Here is a 23,911-nt window from a genome sequence, read left to right as displayed (position 1 = left end):
CATTGTATGCCTAAAACTCAAAGGGCATTAATCTGGCTCAGATCACATATCAGACATGGCTGGCAAATGATTAGATATACTGTAGATGCACATGCTTGACCACACACTGCATGGACGTAATATTGTTAACATTATAGAAACATCCTGCTAAGCATGAATGTCCAAACTTCAGGGATTTGGCCTACAAATAGACTGAAGTGGGCAGAGGTTCTTGCAGTTAACAGATGGTTTGATGCTCTACGGATGACAGCTTAAAGAGATGCACATCCCAAAGCATATCAAGCTTCTGGCTCATGTGAATTCCTGTTTTGTCTCAGCGCCAGGAGGAACTCAAGAGTGTCGACCCAGTCATTGTTCCCAGCGAGTCTGAGGGATTTCATGTTCTTACATTTAGAATAACCCTCCTAGGTGTGCTGTCAGAGCATCACTGGGAGAGCCTTCCTCAGTGAACACCTGACAGGTGACACACATCATTTGTTACCTTGTAGTAATCCCACAGCACCTGTGTCCCTAGTGAGTGACTTGTTTATTGATTTTTGTTCTGCCTCCATAAACAGAAGGATTAATAGAGCATGGTTGGTGCATGCTGTCAATTTTTGACTTAACAATAAAAAAACAGCTTTTATCTTCTGCTTTACTACTTGACTGTGAAGAAAATGTTGTCTTTGAAATGTCTATTAATGAAAGTTTAAAAAATTCTATTCATCATAGACATAACCATATGGATCCTGTGCCTACAACCCCATCTTGTATTCTCTGAGGTGTAGACAGACACATGAACACTGACAAGTAGGTCCTTGCCAAGAGTGATCCTTGTCAAACCAATATTTCACAATGGATTCAATTTTTTAAAGAGGGAACACGTAGATTGTACACATTTCTTTATTGAAAACTAAATATGACTTTTATCTGAATATTAAGAAAAGGTATTGAGACTATCTACAGATGTAATAATCAAAGTTGCAATTCAGATCAATAATGTGATTTAACATGTTCTTACAAATATTATGTGAGAGGAAAGATTAAAAATGTCCAAATGTGAAATATTAATCATGATGTGAATGCTTGATTTAAAAAAATCACACAGCATTTATGATTGAGACACACTTCAAACATTTTTGAAAACATTTCCTTCAACCACTGAAGGCTGACAGGGCTTCTCATGAGGGGAATTTAATAGCATGACCAAAAAAAGATTAGAACAGATTGTGAAACATATAATAGCACAGGGTCAGTGTGAATAGTTGGGAGCTGTAGGCTGAATTTACTCTCTTCTGCCTCGGCCAGTCTTCAGCCAGGACACAAACTCCTTGGCTGCCAGGTCCTGCAGGTAGGAGCTCACGTCACTGGTGTAGGTGCCGTCTGCATGGCGTCTAAATAGGCTCCTGTAGACACATTTGGATGATGCAGTAACAATACCTGTATATGTAATTGTGTTCTCTGTCTCTAATACCAGAGACATACAGAAATATACAGTATCAATTCTACAAGTAAACCATGCATGTGGTCTTCTCAATCTATCACAGACTTGATTTAAATATAATTATATGATACAATTTACAATATGACCCCAAGTTGAAGTGATTCAGGAATAGAAGGGCACACTCACCCGTTCCTTTTTGAGTTCTTTAACCACTGGACAAAGTCTTGTGCTCTTCTCGTCTCCAGATATTTGCTATAGTCGTTGGAAAATGTTCCCTCTGAATGTCTCTTCATGTTTGGGAGCTCAATGGGTTCGGCCATCATGGAGTTTTCCGCCAATAAACTAGAAATTATGGGGATAATAAAGCTTAAGCTGACACACTCTCAGCTCAAACACTCCCCTTTCTGTCCCATAATTAACATTTCTCATGTCCTCCCCTCTATGCCTTAATAGCTCTGTCCTTTCTCTTTCTTTCATGGTCCCCGTGGGGATGTTCTACAAGCTGGAGTCCTTGCAACTCAACTCTGTAAACCTGCTGCATCATTCTCATCCACCAATAACTACTCTTACATTTTGGAGTCAGTAATTATTTCTGCAAATTTGGATCTCAATGATGCAGTGATCATTGCTTGTAAAAAAATGTTTTTCAAAAGATTTAACTAAATAAGTAAAGTATGTATTCAAGTAATTAGAGCTTTGCATCAGCATGTGCTACTTGAGACACAACACAACTAAAACATATAAATATTAAAAGGCCAATATGTACAGTGTACATGACACTACAAGGAATGCTATAAAATACATGAAATATTAACACATCAACTCACATAACTCCCCTAAAATACCAAATTAAAATGGACTGTCCCTATGGGTTTTCTCATTAAGAATTACAATTGACATAATGGTAAATGACATTCACATTAACAGCTGATTCTCTGAGAGCAACACACGGAGCTGTCAATGGAAAAGCAGTCTGCAAGCACATAGTCTTTCCCTGAGTTACTTCATAAAGTTTTGGCCAACTGGAGCCCTCTCAACCAAAAACAGCCATTGAATTACGTTAATACCTGGCTGTTTGCTTTGAAAGATTTACTCCATCTTTTTTTTTTTGTAGCTCAGGACGGTGTCCTCAAATTCTCCCATGGTGAGACTTTTCTAATCCTGATCTTTGCTAGGGGAGGTTTTAAGGCCAATATGAACGAGACAAAGCTGAGAGCTGATCTTACATGGGGTTTCGGTCTGTGTCCTGGTCAGGCATCTGCCAGCTGCTTTGGATCACGATGAGGAGCAGGACTCCAGCCAAAGAGTGAGCGCTTTTCATAGTTTGAGCTTCTGAAGGATCAGGAGGGAAAGACAACAAAAGACCATCTCAATAAAGTATATGAGGATTTAATCTCCTGCAGAAATTCTGGATGTCTGAAAGGAGGAAGGAACAAAAACGCTCACCTGTGCTCCTTTCTGCCAAGCGTCCAAGAGAAGGATTGTAAAGTGCTCTGATTGGTGCCCTTCTTCTCTCTGAAGCTGTTTCGTGGTCCCCTCTTGATCTGCTCAGTCTTATATAGTGAAGCTCAGGAGCATTCTCCCAGGTGACTCCCCCGTCACTGAAACCTCAGCATATCCTCTGTTACTCTCAACCCATTAGTCAGCTTCCGTCTCACTCCACTGAGTGTTTGGCTTTGTTAAAATAAAAGCAATATGGTTGGTTAAAGCGGCTACTTTAGGTGTTTAAAATCAAACATGACCTCAACCCTGACAAATAAATACTGACAAATGCAGGCACATAAGTGCTCAATATACTGTCTCTCAGTGTCATGAAACAAAAACTGATTATGGTCATTTTAATCACATACAGTTAACAAAGCTTTACCTTTAATAAACCTGTCCAATATTCTCTCCACATTAGTGAAGTGAACATTGGAAAATGTGATGTTATATTTTATAAAGTTCACTATGATAATTCATAGGATCCAACTAAAACATGTTGGGTGTTTATTGAGAAACACAAAACAAGCACAGCTTAATTTGTTTTAATCGTAATCTATGTTTATGCAGTAAGGATGAAACTGTCTTATTTCAAAACAATGTTTATTACAACATGACAACATAACTGCAACACAAATTACAACATTCACACAACAAATCAGTGCATTGCCGTTGATTATTGTATGATATCACATTCAACCATAAATGCATGCAATGGCTTTTAGTATTTTATATAATTAAAATACTGCTAAAAAAATACTAAAAAATGTCGCATATCCTGACAAAGGTTCCTTAAATCCACATAAAATACAAATGCTCATTTATATGAGCAGTAGAACATCCATTGTTTCATAAAAAACACTTAAGAATATCAGTAAGAATAAAAATACACAATTTAAAAAAATGACTGTGGTAATGTTCACTATGAATGCTGTTACAGTCTTCACATCTATTTGGGATTGAGGAGGCATTTCTGCAGGAAGTGGCTCATGAGGGTGTATGTATGATGGAAAGCTGATCCTCTGAGACTGTGGTCCCTGTCAGTGTACCACTGAAATAGATGGAAAAAATTAGTCCATAAACTATCAAATTATTTTTAAAAATCAAATAACAAACTCATTAAATTATACAAATTGTAACTCATATACTGTTTACGTTTTAAACATTTGTGCACAATAACACATGACAGTTTTTTCCATTTGAAACTTTCACTTAATCAACACCGTGAAGGCCAATATTAGTCCCACTTTCCTAAGCCAATATTTACCATCGCCTCAAAGTCCACTTGCTCGTTCACCAGAGCTCTGGAGATCTGTGCTGCCTGCTGGAAATGGACGTTGTCTACAGGAAAGACAGTGCATCAAAGCTCAAGGCAAATATGGTCCATTTGTACAAGGCTTCACTGTGTTACCTGGTACAGGGTTAAGAAACAAGGCAACCACATGCTCAGAAACTGAAAAGAACAGTAATTGGAACGTACCATCTGCTGTGCCATGAACCAATAGATAGTCTACTGTTTTGAAGTTCTTCGCCCTGGCCGTCACTGTGGAATTCTGTTCAATATGATAGAAATGTCACTGTTAATAACGTACTGTATGTCTCAAGTGAGAATTGTGCTGTAGTTTGATAAGGTTATTGTGAAAGAGCTATCTTGTGTAACATTTACATTGTAAGAGTCTGAATTCTCTGTGGGCTTGCCCATGTAGCGTTCAGTGTACACTGCATCTGCAAAAAAACTCCCACAGTAAATCCCACAGTTGTACAGTACATCCTATACAAATTACAGTAGGAAAGAAGTTTTTTAGAGAGTTAGAGAGATTTAAATAATGATTAGAATCTTTAAAGTGGAACTCCACCAATTTTACACATCAAAGTCTGCTTACAGTTCTTAAGGCGTACTGCTGAATATGTACAAAAAGTTATATAAAACTGTTGTGAATCCAGAGGGAACTCTGTGAATTCTGATAAATTGGCACGAGTGACACATCATGTGACGTGAATAAATACAGCACATTTACGTCTGTGTAGGCTTGGGCTGAACTACAAGTTTGAGGGTTGTCTGGGATTGTGGCATTCTAAAGAAGTACCACACCTCTGTAGTCCACATCCTCAATCTTCCACTTCTGGGATTGCTCCTTTGCCGCAGGATATGCTGGATGCATGTGTTTTCAATGATTTCATGCTACTTTCTTTGCATTGGAATTTTAAACTCTGATTGATTCATGAGGAATGTGTAACTGCTCCTCAGAGCTCTGCATGGTAAATCGAGACAACTTGTTAGACTATCTGTCCAATCTGAGTTTTCTCTCAAACAACTAAAACAACTTTTAAACATACACGTTCCACCAAAGAAAGTTCCTTCCCAAGGCTTTTTTGCAGTGGCTCCATGCAGAGCTTTGTGCCGCCCATGGCGATTGTGATTGGTTCAAAGAAATGCCAATAAACCAGTGCATGTTTTTCTCCCATCCCGGAGTGCTATGTGGAGTAGCCAGATGCTCCTCCGCAGTGTATGAAGGATGGCCGGCAAGCCTAATAGCCTCTGTAACCCACTTCTCATCTTAACTTGAGGCAAGTGGCTCAAGGTTACATGAGCCAGCAATTGCAAAACACACCGGAATCTCTGAACTATCGGTGGTTGGGTTAGATTGTGGGTAACATAGGTGGAAGGTTCTGTCAAGGAAGAAGAATGCATGAAATTAAAAAAAACAATTATATCTCTGGTGCTACTGCAGTGACTTTTACTCTTTTTTCAAGCATCTATCGTGAGCCTGACAACGTTATAGACGCCCAATGCTAAATCAGTGGAGTACACTTTTAAGTACACTGTGAAGAATTACGTCAAAGGAGGTATCTAGTGCTCTCAGAATAGAGTGTAGAAATATATACTAAATATATGTATGTACACCAACCATAATATTCCCACTTGGCCACTGGGGCAACTGCTATTCCACACTTGAAGAGTCCAGTTCCAGCACCCAAGGCCATTGAGGTGACGTAGCCACCATATGACTGAAGGTTAGAATTTAGTGAATGCAAACACATTGAATAACAAGATAAGTTAATGAGAAATACAGAGAGCAACAAGACATAGTGCAACTTACCCATCCCCAAATTGCTATTCTGTCTTTGTCGATAAAACCCATGTCGATGAATTTCCTACAACACACAAATCATTTATTAGCTAACAAGAATATATTTGGATATCCACTAAACCAGACATTTATTACAAAATCTATATGAATATTATCACATAATGGTGCTTGTCACAGAGGGGTAAAGCCAACAAACGAGATCCATTCACAGTGCATGTAATATAACAAGAGGTAGTTGAATGTTCAGACACTTCTTCACCTCACAGCTGTTATCTGATCCTCAACTTCAAACGTTCCAAGGCGCCTGTAGATCGCGTGCATTATTTCATCGCCTTGGTAACCGCTCCCCCTTCCATCAAAGCTAGCAATGATGATCCCATGTGAACTGGAGAGGTATGTGCCCCAGTTCAGCTTGAAACGATATTCCACCTGCTGACTACAGGGGCCGCCATACCTGCACAGGTCAGCAACAGCATTTATCACACAATGTCACAGAAAGGAATGCTAACTGAATTAGTGTACTGGGATGGAGCGCTAAGCAGTGCCGTTTGTTTACTTACACATCAATAAGAAGAGGATATTTTTTAGACTTCTTGAAATTTGGTGGTAACATCATTTGATACCAAAGATCTGTTGGCAAATAAGATAGGAAGTTGAAAAAATGTTAAAAGAAAATGTAAACAAAATGGTTACATTTTATCTAGATGTAAAGGTTTCTACCCAACCAATAGCTGATAAATACTAGTATTCTATTCTAAGATGTCCTACAGTAATATAACTAATGATGAAATGTATCTAAATTTAAAGTCCCCCCCCACTCAGAAATGTGCTTTTTTTCCTTCCCTTTACTGTGCAGAATAAAATATGTGCAGAGACACTGAAATACTTTTTTCACATTCATTTGCTGAAGGGTGAAAGTTTCTTTGTGTAAATCTGAGTAAAAGACGTGTTTGTACGAGCAACATTTTGTGACATCACACATGGTTTAGAAGCCAATCGTGGTCCAATATGAAACTTACACGAGCGTGAAGTGGAAGCTTAAAACCTCCAGGGCACATGAACTGCAAATGGACTTCACGGTTAAGTAGAAGAAATCTTCCACCCACTAGTAGCATTTGAAATTAAACCTATTTGTATATTCATCTTTTGTGTTTATTTTTTTTAATGAGTGTGTAAAAAAATCATATCAGACACATATTATTATTCAAGGGTATCTTCAAACAAACTGTAGGTGATTTGAAACATGTACTGTGTTGTCTCACCATATCCTGCGACCTTAAGTGTGCCATACTGCATTGTTGGCATTTGGAATTCTGACAGAATATTTTCCAGTTCCTTGTTATCTTCAAGAACAGCGAGCTCTGAAAATAAGATAATGTAATAAACACAACCATAACAACAATTGTCATACTGAAAATGACTGTGCACAAAAAACTGATATAAAAGCAAATAATATAAAACTATTTCTACCTTCAAACACCCTATAATTAACTGAAAAATAAAAATGTAATAACTTATTTAATACAATGGGCTTGGGGTTAATAAGTGTACAAACCTGCACCTGATCCCCTATTGTCAGTGAGTGTGTAGAGGGGCAACCCAGGTCCTGGAAAAATAAATAAATAGAAATTGCACAAATAATTCTGTGCGACTTTAGAAGGCTCAGCTCACATTATTGTTCACAGATGCTGCCCACCATACATAACCCCCAACACATGGACCCTGAATGAGTTATTGCTTAACAGAAAATGTTTATGGGTAACTTACCGTAGCAATCCATTCGGTAGTAAGAGGCGTCAAAGCTGAAGTAAGCAGAGTTGTACTGACACCTGTCCTTACGTAAGCCACAGGTGAGACACCGAGGGACAAAAGGGCTGCTTCCAATCAGAACCCTGATAAACAAACAACTTACGTTAGTTATGTCATTCAGTTCATGCCAGTTTCCTAATTTACTGTGTTCTTGCTTATTAATCCCAATTAGCTTTGGCAAATGTGTCTGCTATTCTTCCTGGGCTCCAAGAATCCAACACACAGAAAAATGCCTTACTTGTAAAGATCTCTCTTCCCAGGTGTTCCTTGGTACTCATTACTCACAAAATATCTGCAGAAAAGAGTTTTACAAAAGTCATGTTTACATGCCTTTTCTTCCAAACATTCTTTATTATGCGGTTTTGCCAGAGATGTGCGTCATCATCACTCACATAGCATCTTTTGTTAATTTGGATATGTAAATGACTTCCCACTTCCCAGAGGTAATAGGTGTTGCTTTGCCCTTCGCAAAATAAGTGAAACAGTCAACATCAAAGACATGATGGTAGCTAACTGTGCAGTACATTTTGCAGAGATATAATATAAAGAACACTTACATCTTTCACATAATGAATATGTTTGTAGCCCTGAGTGTCACTCATCACTTTGTAGAAACTGAGGTTATCATCAGCAAAGAAAAGAGGTAAGGGCACGTACTAAAAAAAAGGTGATGTTTTAGAGTCATACACCAAATCAATAATCAAAAATCAATGGTGGCAGACTTTTTGGAAACTTACATGGCCGACCCATCCTGTCTTGCTTGTTTGCTCAAATTTCTATAGAAAGCAGAGGCATTTATTGCAGTTAATTAACTTTTTTTTTTACATGACCATGAAGTAAACACATTGGTTGTGATCGAGGGAAGCAAAGACGCTGCCAGCTACCTGTTTTTCTTTCCAGCTGCTTCCATCAAAGTCATAGATCTGTACAACCACATAATTCTGTTTCCTTGTGACCCACTGCACAGCAACGCGTTTGTCTGTAACCCAGGTCACTGAGCACAACATGTGATCGCTGAGCAAAGGCAAGAGAAAGTGACAAGGTAAGGCAGACCATGAGGATATTGCCTTTGCCTCTACGTTCAATGCTCAATGTTTAATTTAAGTAATGCTATGAACTGAAGAATACACAGACCCAGAAGCAACTGAAGCAGGAGCGACCACCTGTGTGGGGCTGGATGGATTTGTGGTATCAACCACAAACAGTTTCACCTTGGTAAGGGGAGATCCAGCCTGCACCAAATACAATCAAATGCAATTCTTGATAAATAATGAGAGTGTATATAGTGTATGCTATTAAAATAGATATTGAAAAATCAGGGCAGAATTTTGATTGAAAATCCCACCTTTGGGTACGGAACAGCCACTGTTTGAGGATACTGTTCGGTTCCATACCATGAGAACTCCACTTTGTGAACGTCTGTATCATTAAACTCAGCATAAGCCAAGAATTTTCCAGTTGATGACCACCATATTGCCCCATTTGATGCAAACACTTCCTCTGAAATTGTTGGGAGAATTGAAAAAAATCTGTAACCATCTTTCATTTAGAGACACATATATCTGAGAAAAGGTTAACGTTACATACCCTCATATACCCAGTCAGGGACACCATTGAGGATCTCATTTTTTTTACCATTGTGGGTCACTTGTACAGCTTCAGCAGTGACGTTGGACTTGAAGAAAACGTTAAAGTCTGAAACGTAAGCCTGCAAAACAAAAGGCAGTTAGTGACGGTAGCTTTAAAGCATTTAGTACAAGTTTTAGTACACTTTCTAAAACAGTCTCGCAGGAAATGATGTTTATTTTGAGTCACATGATGCCTCACATACCAAGGCAGCATATAAAGGCAGCTTATTTTAAAGCCAGTGATGCTGAAGCAGCTGTAATATGGCTCATTTCAACTGAATGTGAAGACAAGGCTACATGATAACATGGAGTCAACTTACATATTTGTTTCCTGTTGGGGCGAAGGCAAAGTACTGCACAACGGTTGGAAAGTTCCCAGGCATAAGAAATGTTCTGGAAAGAAGAATGAAAATAATTTAGGGTGACAACAAGTAAATCGCTGCTTATTGGTTTTATGGGTATGTCCATATTATGATAAATGATGTACTGTATCATATTAAAACACAGCTACTTACGAACAGTTCCTGTCATAGATGGAGTACGAGGCTGTGAATGAATGTCTCCATTTCTGTTGGAGCACAAAATTTGATTTCAGACATTCTTATCAGGTTTTTTTATGGTCAAACTTAAAGTGACATATACAGCAAACCTCTGTTAAAGTCAAGTTGAACTATTATAACTGGGAAACATTCATTGGGAGTTTTAGTTTCTCACCTTTGTGAAATTGCTTTCAAAAGCGATGTATTTATAATCACCTGACAACATGTAATCTGTGGCATCCACTTGAGCCTAAAATGAAAAGGATTATGGAAAGATTCATATAAAATAACGTATTATTTAGTAATAACATTCTTTATTGTTACAAAATGTTCAAATTCTAAATGTATATGTATATTACAAAGGTTGAATTGCTCAAATATAGTGACTCCTCATTTGTTTCAGCATTGTGGAGGAAGACATTCCCATCTCTTGTTTTATGCAGATACTCATTATCTGCAGATATAAAACACAATAAACATGCTTGTGAGAGACTTGTACACAACGTCCATATATTATCTTGCCTAGAAGAACAAACTGTATAATAAAGGGGATTTGACCAGTGGTGATACCTGATATCCAATACAAATTGTAGGATTTCCACCTAATGGTGTTGTTGAAGTAATCTTGGAGGGTAAAAGGCCTTTTGGCACGATCCGATTCTGAAAGTATGAATATTCTGTATTAGTCCTTGTTGCCTATAACATGAGAAATCAAGTGGAGGAAGAAGTAATCAAACATTTTTTTTTATATGTATGCTACAGCATGTAAAGCGTCTTTGACGCCTTTTGAAAAGCGTTACATAAGTCTGATGAAATATCATTATTATTCAGATCTTCTACTTAAGTAAAAGTAGCATCACTGTAGTTTAAGAATATATAAATACACTGTCACAAGTAAAATTTGTGCATTCAAAGTCATACTCATACTCTGTGATGCATTAATGTCACTTAATGTTGCAGCTGGTAAAGGTGGGCTAATTGTAATTGCTTTATATACTGCTGGACAGGTTTACTTACAAATCTAAATTGAGCTAATATGAGAAATGAAAACATTCCTCCACCTGCTCGTCACAAGGTGGCGCTCTAACTTCCAGCAGCATGCTGTAATACTGACAATACAATGGGATTAATAGGACATCCACATATTCAGACAGCAAAAAAACTGTCAAAAGTGAATGAATCAAGCGCAAACATATACGGGATTTGGCGACACACACACACACACACACACACACACACAAACTCACACACACACACACACACACACACACACACACACACACACACACACACACACACACACACACACACACACAGGCCTGAACTTGAACTTACTGCTGAAGTAAACTGCTGGGATCGTTATTAACGTGATGACGACAGCCGCCCCTATCACCCCCCACAGCACCTTGTTGCAGCCCTGTGAAAGGTGAGACAAAAGTTGCGAAAACATCCTCATCTTGAAGTCACACACTAGCTGACGCTGTACGTCCTCGTTTTGTAGTAAATGTATCCCAAACAGTGAGCCTCACACTATCCACAGTAAGTAAATGATATGTTTAGTTGTATTTTTTTTATTGTGCAGCATTTTCTCACTATTTAAGCTGATAAATCATTCACTGACCATTGATGCAGAAGAAGTCGCCGTGAAGCTCTCAGTCTTCAATAATTATAATCCTTGAAGGTCGATGATGTGAAGTTTAAAGTGACTTCTTGGACAAGCAGCTTGGTTAACATACTCTTAAGAGGAAAAACTCCTAACAATTAAACTAAATATGGCAACATGAGAAAACTGAGCCGCGTCCTACTTTTAGTTGAAGCAAGGCTTCTCACACTTCCCGCTGCATTCCTGAGGAGTCCGGCAGCAGACAGAGATGCCTCCCTGAAGTCTGCAGCCAGCACAAGTTTCCAAGAGCCCACAACTTGCTGGTATTTAGGAAGTGGCTTTTTCACCGAGGGCGCGCAAGTCATTCCCTCAACAAATGTGAGAATACAGCTAAAGATAGACCAATTTTCCAGTTGTGAAAATAACAATTATAACAATAATAGTGTTGGGCAAGTGATTAGTAGGGGGAGTTTTTATTAGAATGTGGGTTAATTATTAAGAACACAAATGCAATTTAAAAAATAAATAAATGTATTATTTAAGCCAGATGGTAGACACACTTTTATTACTCAAGGATCCATACAACTTGAATGTTTGTACATGCACTGCACAATCAGGTCACACAGGTTTCTTTTAGCAATTGCAGAAACAATTCTTTAAAAAAATGATCTAAAAATAGCAGCTGTGACTTGCCCAACAGTTGGATTTATTGTAATGGAAATCCACCAGCACCGGTTTGTGTTACGGTTGGTGCAGGGAATTTGTGGATATTGTCAGGTTTAGGAACCAAGTGTTGGAAGGCGAGGAGAATGCATACGTTTGAAATAATAGAAAAGTAAGTAAATCCAGAGACACAGGAAACAAGGCAACAAGGAAACACGAGGGAGACCTGACACAAAAGAACACAACAAGGATCTGAAAACAGACAGGGAAACACAAGCACTAAATACAGAGGGTAATGCGATAACCAGAAGCAGGTGACACAAGGGCCGGGGAACATGTGGAATACATCAAGTAATCACAAGAGCGGAAAGCACAGGAAGTAAAACTAAAGACAGAACACCAGACTATCAAAATAAAACAGGAAACAGAACATACAGACTAGACACACCAGACACGACAGTGAAGCAATCAAGGACTACAACATGAAACAAAACATAGACAAGACTAAAAAATAACACAATCACAAGGACAAAATATAGCACAAAATACAGCAACCATCTCAGTTTGTTTGCATGTGTGATGACAGGTGGGCTCTGATGGGCTATCACAGGCTCAGTGGCTGAAATCTCATGAGACCACAGGAGTTTGAGAGGAAAATCATTTTTCCTGCTTTTTGTATCAGTGATGCACACAATATGTACATTTTTATAACTGTTAAAAGGTGTATGCAGTAAGTTCCACGTACAGTTTCCGATATGCCAACAACACCATTGCTGTCTTACATGTTTTTGAATTAAGCCTTTTTCAAATAAAAAGATGTTGTACATTCTTTAACCCACCACCAACATCACAGACTCCAGTTATCATTGCAAGAACATTGTAGCACTCAAAAGAAGCATTGCATTTACCATTGGCACAGGTGCAGTAATTAATCCTGTGCAATCTAAACATAATAATTTTACAGAAGTCAATGTTTTTGGGAGTATTAGTGAGTCTACGCAGTTGTGATTCAGTAAGTGTCTTCGTCGTCTGATTTATCTGCCAAACGGCTCGCGTGTTCAGCGTAGTCGAAGGCGGGAAAGTTGATGGCGAGTTCACTCCACTTGGTGCACTTGCCGATCTTCTTTCCGTTGAACGTCACCACAAAGTTTTTCACGTGGAGGCAGGGGCATTCGATTCCTCTGTAGATCATCATGGAACCCCATCGCTGCAACAGAAATCATTTAAATCAATCATCGACGTTACCATATAAAATCGATGATATGGTAGTTTATTTAGGTTTTTACATTGAGTAAGCAAATTGTTCATTGACCGAAGAAAGCAAATAAGTGTTTTTTCCAAAACGGGCACATAAAATACACCTACCAGGCCACAGTCTTTGCACGCTATGAAGTAATTGGTCTCATAATCTAGAAGTCGCTCTTGAAGGGTCGTGTTTTCTCTCTTAATAAAAAGTTGACTGCAAAAAAAAACAATTCAATATTTGATTTAATTTTGAGCAACTTTGAGAAGCATGCATATAATTCATCATAATAAGTTATGGCAAACATCACCGAACAATGTAAAAGTTGACTCGCACCTGAACTCTGGTGTAACATTAACTCTGTGCATATTTTCGATGATCCGGATGTCCTCACCGGTGCAAACGGGTTTGCTGCAGCTTCGGCAGCTAAACTTCACTTCACATTTCTCATTCTGCATTTTTTTCTTCTTATTCTTTGTCATTCTCACCTTCTCCTCCATTATAGCCTGAATTTGAAACTCTAAGATCTAATGAAAGGAGAAAAAAATCACACAGAAAAGTCTTACACAGCAATGATGGTTTCAGTTTTCTTTTTAAAGTTGGACGTGAACGTACCCGTTTGTCGTAGTCTGCTTGATCTAAGGCCCTGATTTTGTCAATGGCTTTGTTCATCATGTTAATGCGGAACTCATTGACACATTCCTTCTCAGCTACCCCAGAGTTCTTCACCTCGACCAGAGTGTAACTGCTGTCCTCAGCTCTTCCTCTGCCTTGTGCCTGCAAAAAGGTAATGCTAGAGTCAGTGGTAAGCAACCACTTTAACATTTCATTGCAACATTGTAAAATGATGACTTCATTACTGGACGTAGAAATGATAATCGTTAACAGGCACTACATGTAATTCCTCATTTGATGACTGACATTACTGACCTGAATCATGGCAATCTCATTGGTCACGAGGCCGTATCGAATGACAAAGTTGCACGCTGCTATGTCCAAACCTTCCTCCGCCACGGTGGTAGCAATCAGCAAGTTGACGTCACCATCACGGAATTTGGTCAACACGTCCCTTTGCTCGGCCTAATCAACACACATTTATATGGAGGAGGGTAAGTGTGAATTGGATTAGAATTGGACGTGTGTTGAATGCTAGAGGAAACTGTGCTGCAGTTTGTGTATTGTGCATTCACCGCGGTCATTGGCTTAACAACACTCTGGTCTCCTCCTCCGATCATATGTGAGGCTTTGACTCCAACGTCCGCAAACTTGGGGTTTTCCTGTATCCACTGACTTAGAGCGATGGCGCTGCGCCGTGTTTTGGTGAAAATTATCCCCCTGGCCGCCTCCCTGCTGCTGAACTCACGCAGAACTTTACTTCTTAGTTTAGACAGGCTGTCATTTTCATATAGTGGATTATCTGCAAGCTTTTGCAGCTCTTCCTTCTTCTCTGCAAAACATAGAATTCAAAGAAAGTCTTTGTATAATTTTAGAGGTTATAGGAAATGGGTTTATATACTTTCTTGTTCCTTGTTGAGAGTTTTATGAGAAGATTGATGAAATGTCATCATAGCCAGTAGCCAGTCACAGTAGATTAGAAGACTGGAAGAAAAGGGGAAAAGATAACTAAATCTGCCAGCACATCTAAAGCTTATTAATTAGCACGTTGTATCTTGTTTGTTTAATCTGTACAAAAAACAAAAAAACTATAAATCTTGTTATTGCCGTTGGGTTACCAGGCAACCAGCCAGAGCCAGGAAGTTACCCATTCTTGTGGTGGTGATGGCGCAGTATATATGACACATGGCTTTGGTGTGGGAGCTCTGGGTTCAATTCACACATAACTCCTATTGCTCCAGAGGCGTGAAACCTCTGATATATAGCATTACTTTGGATAAAAGCATCAACTAAATTACATGGAATGGAAACCCCAACATGCTTGTTTTGCAGTTTGTTTTTTGTAAAGATTAGACAATCAAGATATAACACATAAGTTAGTAAAATTGGTGTTGCGTATTGGATTCTGTTCTGTTGGACAGAACCCGGTCAGCTGTTTCCCTGTGTTTCTAGTCTTTATGCTAAGATAAACTAACTAACTGTATCTGTGAACTATATTCACAGATATGAATTTGGTATCAACCTTTTCATCTAACTCTCGGCAACAAAGCAAATAAGCTATTGGGTTAAAATGCTGTAACAGTACTGATAACAAATCACTTGGGATTTTGCCAAACACCACATACCTTTAAACAAATTGAAGAGGAATCTCTCAGTATCTGTGATTTGTATGTTCTGCTCATCATCTGGTGTGGCTTTTTTCTTAAGCTCCTCGTCGTAGTATTTGTTCAGGAAACTGAAGGCATCACGCATGCGAATGGTGTTGCTAAGATTCAGGCCCTCGCTGTACTGTCTGAGGTGCTCTGCACATACCCGCACCTTCTGATTTTCCTCTGTTGCCGCTAAAACGGATAGAGACAAGCATTCAGGTCTAAGAAGAAGCCAGGTAGTTTGTTATCAAAAGATGGACAGGGGTTCAGTATCCCCGAAGCTTTAAAAATTGTGCTCACCTATTCGCTCTTTTTGAACAACCCACTGTTCATAATTCTGAGAGCCAAGGTCAGAGGTAGGGTTCAGCTCCGCGTGGGCATGGATGGCGTTCATGATGTTCTTGATTACATCGCCAAAGGGATCCTGAAAAGGATACAAAGACTCCAACACTCCCAATGCTGTTCCTTAGAGAGAAACTGTACCATAAAGCTACCACCATGTCATTTCCTGATGAACAAATGTACCTCTTTTCTGTCTTCGACAGTTTCAACGACTTTTCTTGGTTCTCTTTTGTGTTCCCCAAGGCTCTTTGTCATAATTTTGGAAGCGTCCAAGTTTGCACAAATCTAAAACAAACAGATTTACATTGTTCGAATTAATCAAAATCAGACATCTCCATGCCAGTGATACACACTATTTCTACTCTGCATACCAGACAGAAAGTTAAAGCCAAAAGGCTGTTTTAAATTTTTGACTTTTGTGGTTGTAGGAAACTTTATGGCTGGTGTGTGTGCAGAGGGAGTGTGGAACATTTGGAACTGCTTGACTGGATGAACAAGATTCTTGATGACTAAGGCAGGATTTAGATGAAAACAAACAATGAAAAGTTAAACTAAAAGAAAGAAAATGATGTAGTTTATGGCGAAGTGTATATACTAGGTGTGGAGACTATTAGGGCCATAGCTGTAAAATGTACTGCAATCAAAAAATATCATCAGTGATTTTATAGACTGTAAACCACATTTACACCGGGTTTGAAAAATCTCCCTGAGTGATCCGATCACAAGTGGACAGCTCTAAGTACAGGTGTGAATGCACCCAGGAAGATTGAGATCCAATCACTTAGACCACATGACCACATACTTGTAGCAGTGTGTACGCAAATGTGTCCTCGGCCACATAAAGAACTGCCTACTCAAATGTGAACTACGTACTCATTCAAAGTATTTCTCCTGTCACAAAAACGGGTTTTGGATGTTATTTTCATACTGTCATGCTTTTGTTCCAGTGCTGCCTGCTATTATTTTCTTGGCTCTCTTGAGGTATGTGGCTCTCTGTTGACGGTGGTATGGCGGTCGCCAGGGGCTGCCGGTATACAATAACCTTGTTTTCAGTTTAAAAAAATGAAGCCAACTTCACGAATAGGTAGGATTTTACTACAGACATTCCTGCTCTTACACTTTAACATCTAGCGGGCATCAAAGGGTGAACAACACGTTTCTTTTACCCTAGTTATTTAAAAGCTTGCATTGTGAAGCAGCAAAAAACACAAAATCGTCATCATGCAGAAAAAAAGTTAGGTCCTTTCGGCACACAGACAGGCTGCAGGAAACGCTTTTTCACTCGTCGTTGCATGCCTATATTTGCCTATAGACCAGGAATTTGAAATCTGATCACAAGTGGTCAATCAAGACGCATTTGGAGACACATTCTGCTGCCAGGTGAGATACTCAGGAGAGTTGTTTAATTCTGATCAGATCCCAATTTTAAAATCAGCTGAAAACAGCCTTATAGTCTCTGCTGTTATTATAGTTGATTGCATTACATTGTAAGATGTAGCTTATATTTTGTACACATAGGCTAATATGTGCTCTGTGCTTTTGTCTACATAGGAAGCTGAGAAAAGTAGTTACGCGCAGAATGTGGTCCTCGGCTTTTTTCATCATGGTGGCTGCCCCGACCCCCGGTGAGGCAGTCAGGCCCAGGATCTGAGGGAGGGGCACAGGCTTTTTCTGCTCCTTCTTCAGCCTGCTGTTCTTGTGCTTCTGCATCAGGTAGCGCATCATTATGTGGTTGTACACTTCTCCCTTCTGAGTGTGGTGGCACTCATCTATTACAATCAGGGTCAGATCTACATGAAGAGAAGACATGACAACCAAAGATTTCAATGAATGTATTGTACAGTACAGTATTTTTCAGACATTGTAAGATTCAGAGATCTCGTAAGAACATTGTTGAGCAAGATGGTTGCTTGCTTTTTTTGAAACAATAACATTTACATTTCTGCATCTCTCACTGTTACATTACCGTCCAGGGACTACAATTTTCTCTACCAAGACATGCTATTTAAATGTCATTTATTTGTGTTTCTTGAATAAATAGAGGTGATTGTCACTCGCAGATTATAACATCTTTCTGCGAGAGAGATTCTCCCACACAAACAAGCACTTTTCTGGGAACCTGACACAGCAGTTTCAGCCACACAATAACATGTGCTGGAAAACTTCAAAAATAGCTCGAACTCATTTCTTATTTTTGCATTTTACAAAAGTGCGAGTGAGTGAGGTGAATTATAATAATCCTTCACGTGTACAAGTTTAACCAGAGTGATACAAATGTGTCCCTGGAGGAAAAAGAGTATGGAGAAGTGGCAGCTTGATGTACTGTGGGTGATAGATGCTCTCATGTGAATTTCAGCAGCCACACACTGATGGCTTGAACAGACGTGTGGCCTGGAAGGCAGGAGATAGGAAAAAAAGGAAAAAGAAAAAGGACACGCTCTCAGGCGTTTCAACAAACAGCATATGTTCCACTGAGGTGGCTATTCCACCTTGGACTGGTGAGTGCCAACAAGAGTGAACAGCAGAGCCGGAAGACTTTGACAACATCCTGTCAGGTATCATCAGGGGAGTTGTTATGAGTCCTCCGGGTGGCTTTCTATTCCAAAACCTGTCAATGTCTGTGGTTTAAGCCTAGACAGATTTTAACTAAAGGTTTTAGGAAGCTTTTATAAAAAGATATATATTTAAATTTTGACCACTGGTTTGTTTTTAAGTGGTGAACAAGTTTACTAAAAACCCAAGGAAATTACTAAAAGTTTTTTATACTTTTGTAAAATCATATTGTAAAATCATACCGCTTAATTTCACCCCTTCATCCTCCCCTTTGTTAGACCTCTCCAAGAAATTCTCGAGGATCTGGGCTGTGCAAATGATGACGTCGTTGTTCTTCACGATCTCTGTGAAAGAAATCTTGAGCTGGCAGTCTCCGCTGACTCTCTCCACTTTATAGGAAGGCTTCAAATACGGCAAGAACTCGGCAGAATAATGCTGCTCAACAAGAGGAACCTGGCGGACACCAGAGCACATTCAGTTTTATGCTGTCGATGCAACAAGGTTAAAAAATTTCACAAATAGAAATAACTCTCAATAAAAGAAATAAAGAAATAGCTGCAATGTCTCTATTCCTACAAAGCTCCTGGTGATGTGAGGGTGCGTTTGGTTATGATCACAATAAATGCTTTGTCACGATTTAGAAGATTTTAGTTCATTGTTTAAAGATCAGGGTGTGAAGCTCCCTTTTTTCTGCAGGGACACTGCTAGGCATGTTATAATTCTGTTTTTTTCCAGTATTGAAGAATGAACCACTATGATCAGTTTCAGTCACATACAATCACTATTTCTCAACTATTTTTATAGCTGGAAAACCTTCCATCCAAAATAGATTTAGTAGTGGTCTTTTCCAGTGCAGAGCAGATGGCATGCATGCCAAATAGTACTAAAGAGCAGGGGACTATCTAAACCTCATAGCCTGTAGTTTGTGGTGAGCTGACCCACATGTGCAAATAGACTGAAAGACCGAATGTTTTCTTTTTATTTGAAAAGGACAAAAGTAGGTCAACATACAATGAAAAAGCCATTCATCAGGTATACCAGACTTGGGTTATTGTACCTTGTTCACCAGGACAACCACTTTCCCTGAATGCCCCTCTGTCCTCCTGCGGTCCAGATGTTTTTTGGTAATATACACTGCAACTCTGGTTTTACCACTTCCTGTCGGGAGGCATATGATGATGTTTTCCCCCTCCAAGGCAGGTCTAGCAACATCCTTCTGATAATCTCGAAGAACAATATCAGCTGTTTCTGGGCCTCCGGGAGCGGCTTCTGGATCAGTAATGCAGAGCAGAGGTTCAGACACACAAAACCTTCTTGCCTATGTCAGCAACCCACGATTACAGGCATTACCAGTAGGAAACGACTTGTCATTGTTTGTGGTTTTGGTCCTGTGCTGTTAAAAATGCAAAGCAAACTGTATGCATATGAATGAAATTCATGGAATGTTCTATACATACTTTACAAGACATATACAAGCTCTGAGTAAAGCACCTATGAAACCACGTCTTAGGTGGTAAAGATATGAACACCGTGCACTACAAATCATGTCAGTAAGAGGCACTATTGTACTGTACTTGCTTAGTCCAAACAAGTTGAAAGATTTAAAGAACTATGTCAAAAGCAGCTGATATTGTTGTTTGAGTACAAACCAATATATGTAATATGGCCTTTTACAACATCATTACAAGTCCACAACTTGAAGTCACATTTAAAGAGGGATATGAGACAATTTAACTGGCTCAAATTTTCCAAAAATAATCAAACATCAGGCACAAGCTAACATCTGTGTGCATTTATAAATTATTTAATTTTCTCAAGCTGCTTGGAGTGTATAATTTTATCACATGTCATTTCACTAATGTTTTCCCTGGTCTTGATGGCAGCATTGTGTCTTATTTTCCTGTTTGCACGGAGAGTAGACTTGCTATGATTCATTTCAGTCAGACTTAAAGTTGCTGGCAGGCCCATGACTCATTTGCTCTGTCTAGGATGAGGATACAACATGACTAAGGCACCAACATCAATATGTATGTATCACGTCCTCTGCTACCTCCAACTCAAGGTTCCAAGTTTCAACTTAGTTATAGGTTCAAACCCCCGGAACGTTTTTCTTTTTCTTTTTCTCAGCGCAGACAGCTTTTAATTTTCTCTCTCAGACTTGGGATACCAGAGGTTAAAGTACTGTTCAAGCAGCTACATAGAAGTAAATTCACATCCGTGCCGATGGCAAGAGAGAGCTTTAACAACAATGAAAGAGTAAACGGTGGCCTGTGAGGCCCCCTGGATTTTTACCAGCAGTTCCCAGACGCTAAACTTATTACAACTGGAAAGTTAACAATCAGCTATGTTTAGTACAGTTCCAATAATAACAGAAAATCAAGAGACTTGTTTTTCTGTTTGATTTAGTGCAGTGAAATTAATTTGAAAAGAGCCACAAATAATTATGCATATATAACTCATTTTTTACCGTCTGGTAGATACATTTTACATGTAATCCTTTCTGTTTTAACAGTGCACTCTGGCCAACCAGTCTGGTCCATGATATTACTCACATTAATGAGACAAAATGTACTCTAGCCTCACATTAAGAACATAAAAGACACTTCCTGCATTTTTTTAGATTGTATAATTATTTCCACTGCCTCATTAGGCCTAGAGGTGTAAAGGAAGGCCCCACTCCACAGTGACTTGAATGAAACCTTTCCTTTACATTACTTTACAATGCGCTGACAGAGAGTCAGCATGTGGTTTTCATTTGAAGCTCTGGCTATGCTTTGTCCTCTCTGACCTCTATGTGGTTGATCATAGTACAACACATGGAAGATATTCTTTGGTGTTGAGCAGGCAGAAAGGTTCCATTTGCAACATGTTCCAAGCACACTCATTATGACTTTATGACAGTAAATTTACATATCCAGACTTTTGAGAGTCTTTTGAGATTTTTTCTCACTATGAGTTTGGTTTTCATTCGTGCTCTACTAGGACCCACAACAGGCTTTTTGTATACTACAATACTTTTAATACCTGAACAACATTAACAGTATGTTTAGAGGTGGATCAGTCACACCTGGTTGTGGGGTGTCCAAGCTGTGTGGTAGTTGTCTGGGACCAGTGCTCACTGCTTCATATAGGTCTGAAAAAGGTATGAAAATAACAGTCAAGAAAGGCAAGACATAAATGCTGGTCTTGTTAACTGTGTACAGCCTATCAGCTGCTAAAGGGTCACTTCACCCAAATGACAAAAGGCTAAATTTCACCTCTCCTGCCTGGTGGTATCTATGCATATGGTTGCAGATATACATTCCTTCTGCCTTTCCACTAAAAGAGGGGTGAATTGAATGGTCTGTGTGATCCTTCAATCATAAATAAATTACATTTGAAAAACCTTTTCAACAAACAACGTCCCGGTTACTCATGGTAATCCGTATGGACAGTTTGAGAGTGACATATCTCATGTGACTCATCTTCTACTTAAGAAACAAGTTTGATAAACATGTCCCCATATAACCGTTGCACGTAACCATACATTTTGTGATTTGGGTGAACTGAACCATAAACAACCTGCCTATGAATGTACAAATCCAGTTATTTGACTTGTTCAATATGTAGATGAGCCAGACCACTATCAGATGTTATCCAATGTAAAGATATATTTGTTCAACTGATTGATGAACAGAGGTGTTCGGTAAGACCTGCTTCAGGCTCCTCGGATGTGCTGATGTCCATAAACTGTGGGCTATCACAGCTTCCAGTGGCTGCTGCTGCACTTCCTGTAGATTCATCCATTGGTGAAGGCAGTTTCTCATCTGCGCCTAATGAGAAATAAATAAATCACAATTTGGCATTTGCAATAATTAATAATCTCTACCAAATATACTTGTTTTTCTAATCCACAAGATCTAATGACTAATGACATTCCCTGTGATGGGTGTGCTATTTACCGTTTTTGTCAGAGTCTGGTGGCCCTCCTGTTAGCTCATACAGGTCTTGGTGGCCAGTTTTATGCAAAATATCGAGAAATGTAGAAAACCATCCTGTTGAAGCTCTCACGATACATCTCAGAAGTTCACGGGCTCCACATTGGGGTCCTTTGTTTGCTGTTCTAGATTTAATCTACAAAACAAGCATAATAACTGGAGTACACTGGCTATGCATTCAGAGTGAAGTACAGTGCTCTGCAAATCAGATAAGTGCATTTGTCTGCCATCTTGTGGTCAATCACTGCAAACACATCTACTGGGTCATTAAAGTGAACTAAGAAAGAAAAACTACAAACACTGAAGTTGTATTCAAACTAGGCTACATGTGTTGACAGTAGGTCTACTATACATTTACTGTGAGCTTTTTAATGCTAAGTGCTAATCAAAATGAATGAAGAAATGATCAGCTGTGGATCACTAAAACAGTGTTCTTACCAAGTCCGAGTCCTCCTGGGAGATCAGGCCTTTAGAGAAACAGTGGAGGCACACCTCGTCTGTCTGCATTTCCACAAGACTGGGAGAGAGCAACTGAATAAGCTTGACACAGTAATCATTCTCTGCCTCCACTTCAGGTTCGGGGGGATTGATCTGCAGGTATTTTGCAGCATGTTTACAACCTGAATGTTCCAAAGCATCAACAAATGCCCTGAACCAGCCAGGAGTGTGTGGCTTCTTCAAGACTGCGGTAATAAGGAGATCCGTGGCTGCTATGTTACCATCTGTCCTCGCTTTTTGTCTGATCAGCTCCTTTTGGTCGCATTTGAGGAAATGTAAATGATCCAGAACCCGATCCACAACAATAAGCTCTCGCAACCTCCGCCGGTAGACTTCAATGAGACCCTCCTTGACATCGTCTTCATCGGAAGCCATTTCAACTCCACTAGCTGTCCGATAAGGCTGATCCCGGTGTACAGACTGGCTCTGGTGGAGATCAAATCTACTGGCAGCAGCAAAAAAACAACAACCGATGATTCACTGTCTCGAGGAAATAAAACACTTTCAGTTTCATTTCTCCCACACTCTCAATAATTAAACTGGCCACTGGGTGTCAGTAGTAGGTACAAATTTCTAACAGTGACCTATCAGGACTAAACTGTTAATAGGGGCGTGTCATGTATAGCCTGTTATCTATGTGTCAATATAGAATATTATACCATTCACTTAGGTGTTTTTTTTTGTGGCTGATTAAAACTGTTTGTCTTCACCCTCACGCTCATTTTGCACTTACAAAAGTGGGACAGCTTTACCATTGTACCATTGACTTTGTGACCTGATGTAATTCCCAGCATA

General features: G+C 39.3%; 3 protein-coding genes and 1 long non-coding RNA gene across 4 annotated transcripts; 1 reads left to right on the top strand and 3 right to left on the bottom strand.

Moving 5' to 3' along the window:
• Positions 1 to 1,106: 1,106 nt before the first annotated feature.
• gcgb (glucagon b) lies at positions 1,107 to 3,094 on the bottom strand. Its single transcript, XM_034886606.1, has 4 exons — positions 2,870 to 3,094; positions 2,650 to 2,755; positions 1,610 to 1,765; positions 1,107 to 1,385 (listed from the first exon to the last, which is right to left on the bottom strand). The coding sequence occupies exons 2-4, from the start codon at positions 2,742 to 2,744 to the stop codon at positions 1,265 to 1,267; spliced, it is 372 nt and encodes a 123-aa protein (XP_034742497.1). The 5' UTR covers positions 2,745 to 2,755; positions 2,870 to 3,094; the 3' UTR covers positions 1,107 to 1,264.
• Positions 3,095 to 3,679: 585 nt separating this feature from the next.
• On the bottom strand, positions 3,680 to 11,923 carry fap (fibroblast activation protein, alpha). Its single transcript, XM_034886539.1, has 26 exons — positions 11,595 to 11,923; positions 11,309 to 11,390; positions 10,544 to 10,633; positions 10,333 to 10,427; positions 10,149 to 10,223; positions 9,950 to 10,002; positions 9,755 to 9,827; positions 9,394 to 9,514; positions 9,152 to 9,306; positions 8,941 to 9,038; positions 8,691 to 8,820; positions 8,544 to 8,582; positions 8,364 to 8,462; positions 8,199 to 8,269; positions 8,045 to 8,098; positions 7,765 to 7,889; positions 7,553 to 7,603; positions 7,260 to 7,358; positions 6,558 to 6,627; positions 6,257 to 6,451; positions 6,007 to 6,061; positions 5,815 to 5,914; positions 4,572 to 4,630; positions 4,386 to 4,458; positions 4,173 to 4,246; positions 3,680 to 3,956 (listed from the first exon to the last, which is right to left on the bottom strand). Exons 1-26 carry the CDS (start codon positions 11,595 to 11,597, stop codon positions 3,855 to 3,857), a joined length of 2,241 nt encoding a protein of 746 aa, XP_034742430.1. The 5' UTR covers positions 11,598 to 11,923; the 3' UTR covers positions 3,680 to 3,854.
• Positions 11,924 to 12,006: 83 nt separating this feature from the next.
• Positions 12,007 to 13,013, top strand: LOC117953500. Its single transcript, XR_004658618.1, has 2 exons — positions 12,007 to 12,310; positions 12,803 to 13,013. It is a non-coding gene; the product is annotated as an uncharacterized LOC117953500 (long non-coding RNA).
• Positions 13,014 to 13,219: 206 nt separating this feature from the next.
• On the bottom strand, positions 13,220 to 23,569 carry ifih1 (interferon induced with helicase C domain 1). Its single transcript, XM_034886525.1, has 16 exons — positions 23,057 to 23,569; positions 22,583 to 22,754; positions 22,334 to 22,453; positions 21,709 to 21,774; positions 19,699 to 19,910; positions 18,884 to 19,094; positions 17,661 to 17,878; positions 16,272 to 16,373; positions 16,047 to 16,170; positions 15,723 to 15,938; positions 14,673 to 14,929; positions 14,413 to 14,562; positions 14,098 to 14,259; positions 13,819 to 14,009; positions 13,605 to 13,698; positions 13,220 to 13,446 (listed from the first exon to the last, which is right to left on the bottom strand). The coding sequence occupies exons 1-16, from the start codon at positions 23,489 to 23,491 to the stop codon at positions 13,249 to 13,251; spliced, it is 2,928 nt and encodes a 975-aa protein (XP_034742416.1). The 5' UTR covers positions 23,492 to 23,569; the 3' UTR covers positions 13,220 to 13,248.
• Positions 23,570 to 23,911: the final 342 nt, after the last annotated feature.

The sequence above is a fragment of the Etheostoma cragini genome, chromosome 11 (genome assembly GCF_013103735.1).
Source record: "Etheostoma cragini isolate CJK2018 chromosome 11, CSU_Ecrag_1.0, whole genome shotgun sequence".
NCBI lineage: Eukaryota > Metazoa > Chordata > Actinopteri > Perciformes > Percidae > Etheostoma > Etheostoma cragini.
Note: the sequence above shows the minus strand (reverse complement) of the source record. Positions and strands in the feature narration are given on the sequence as shown.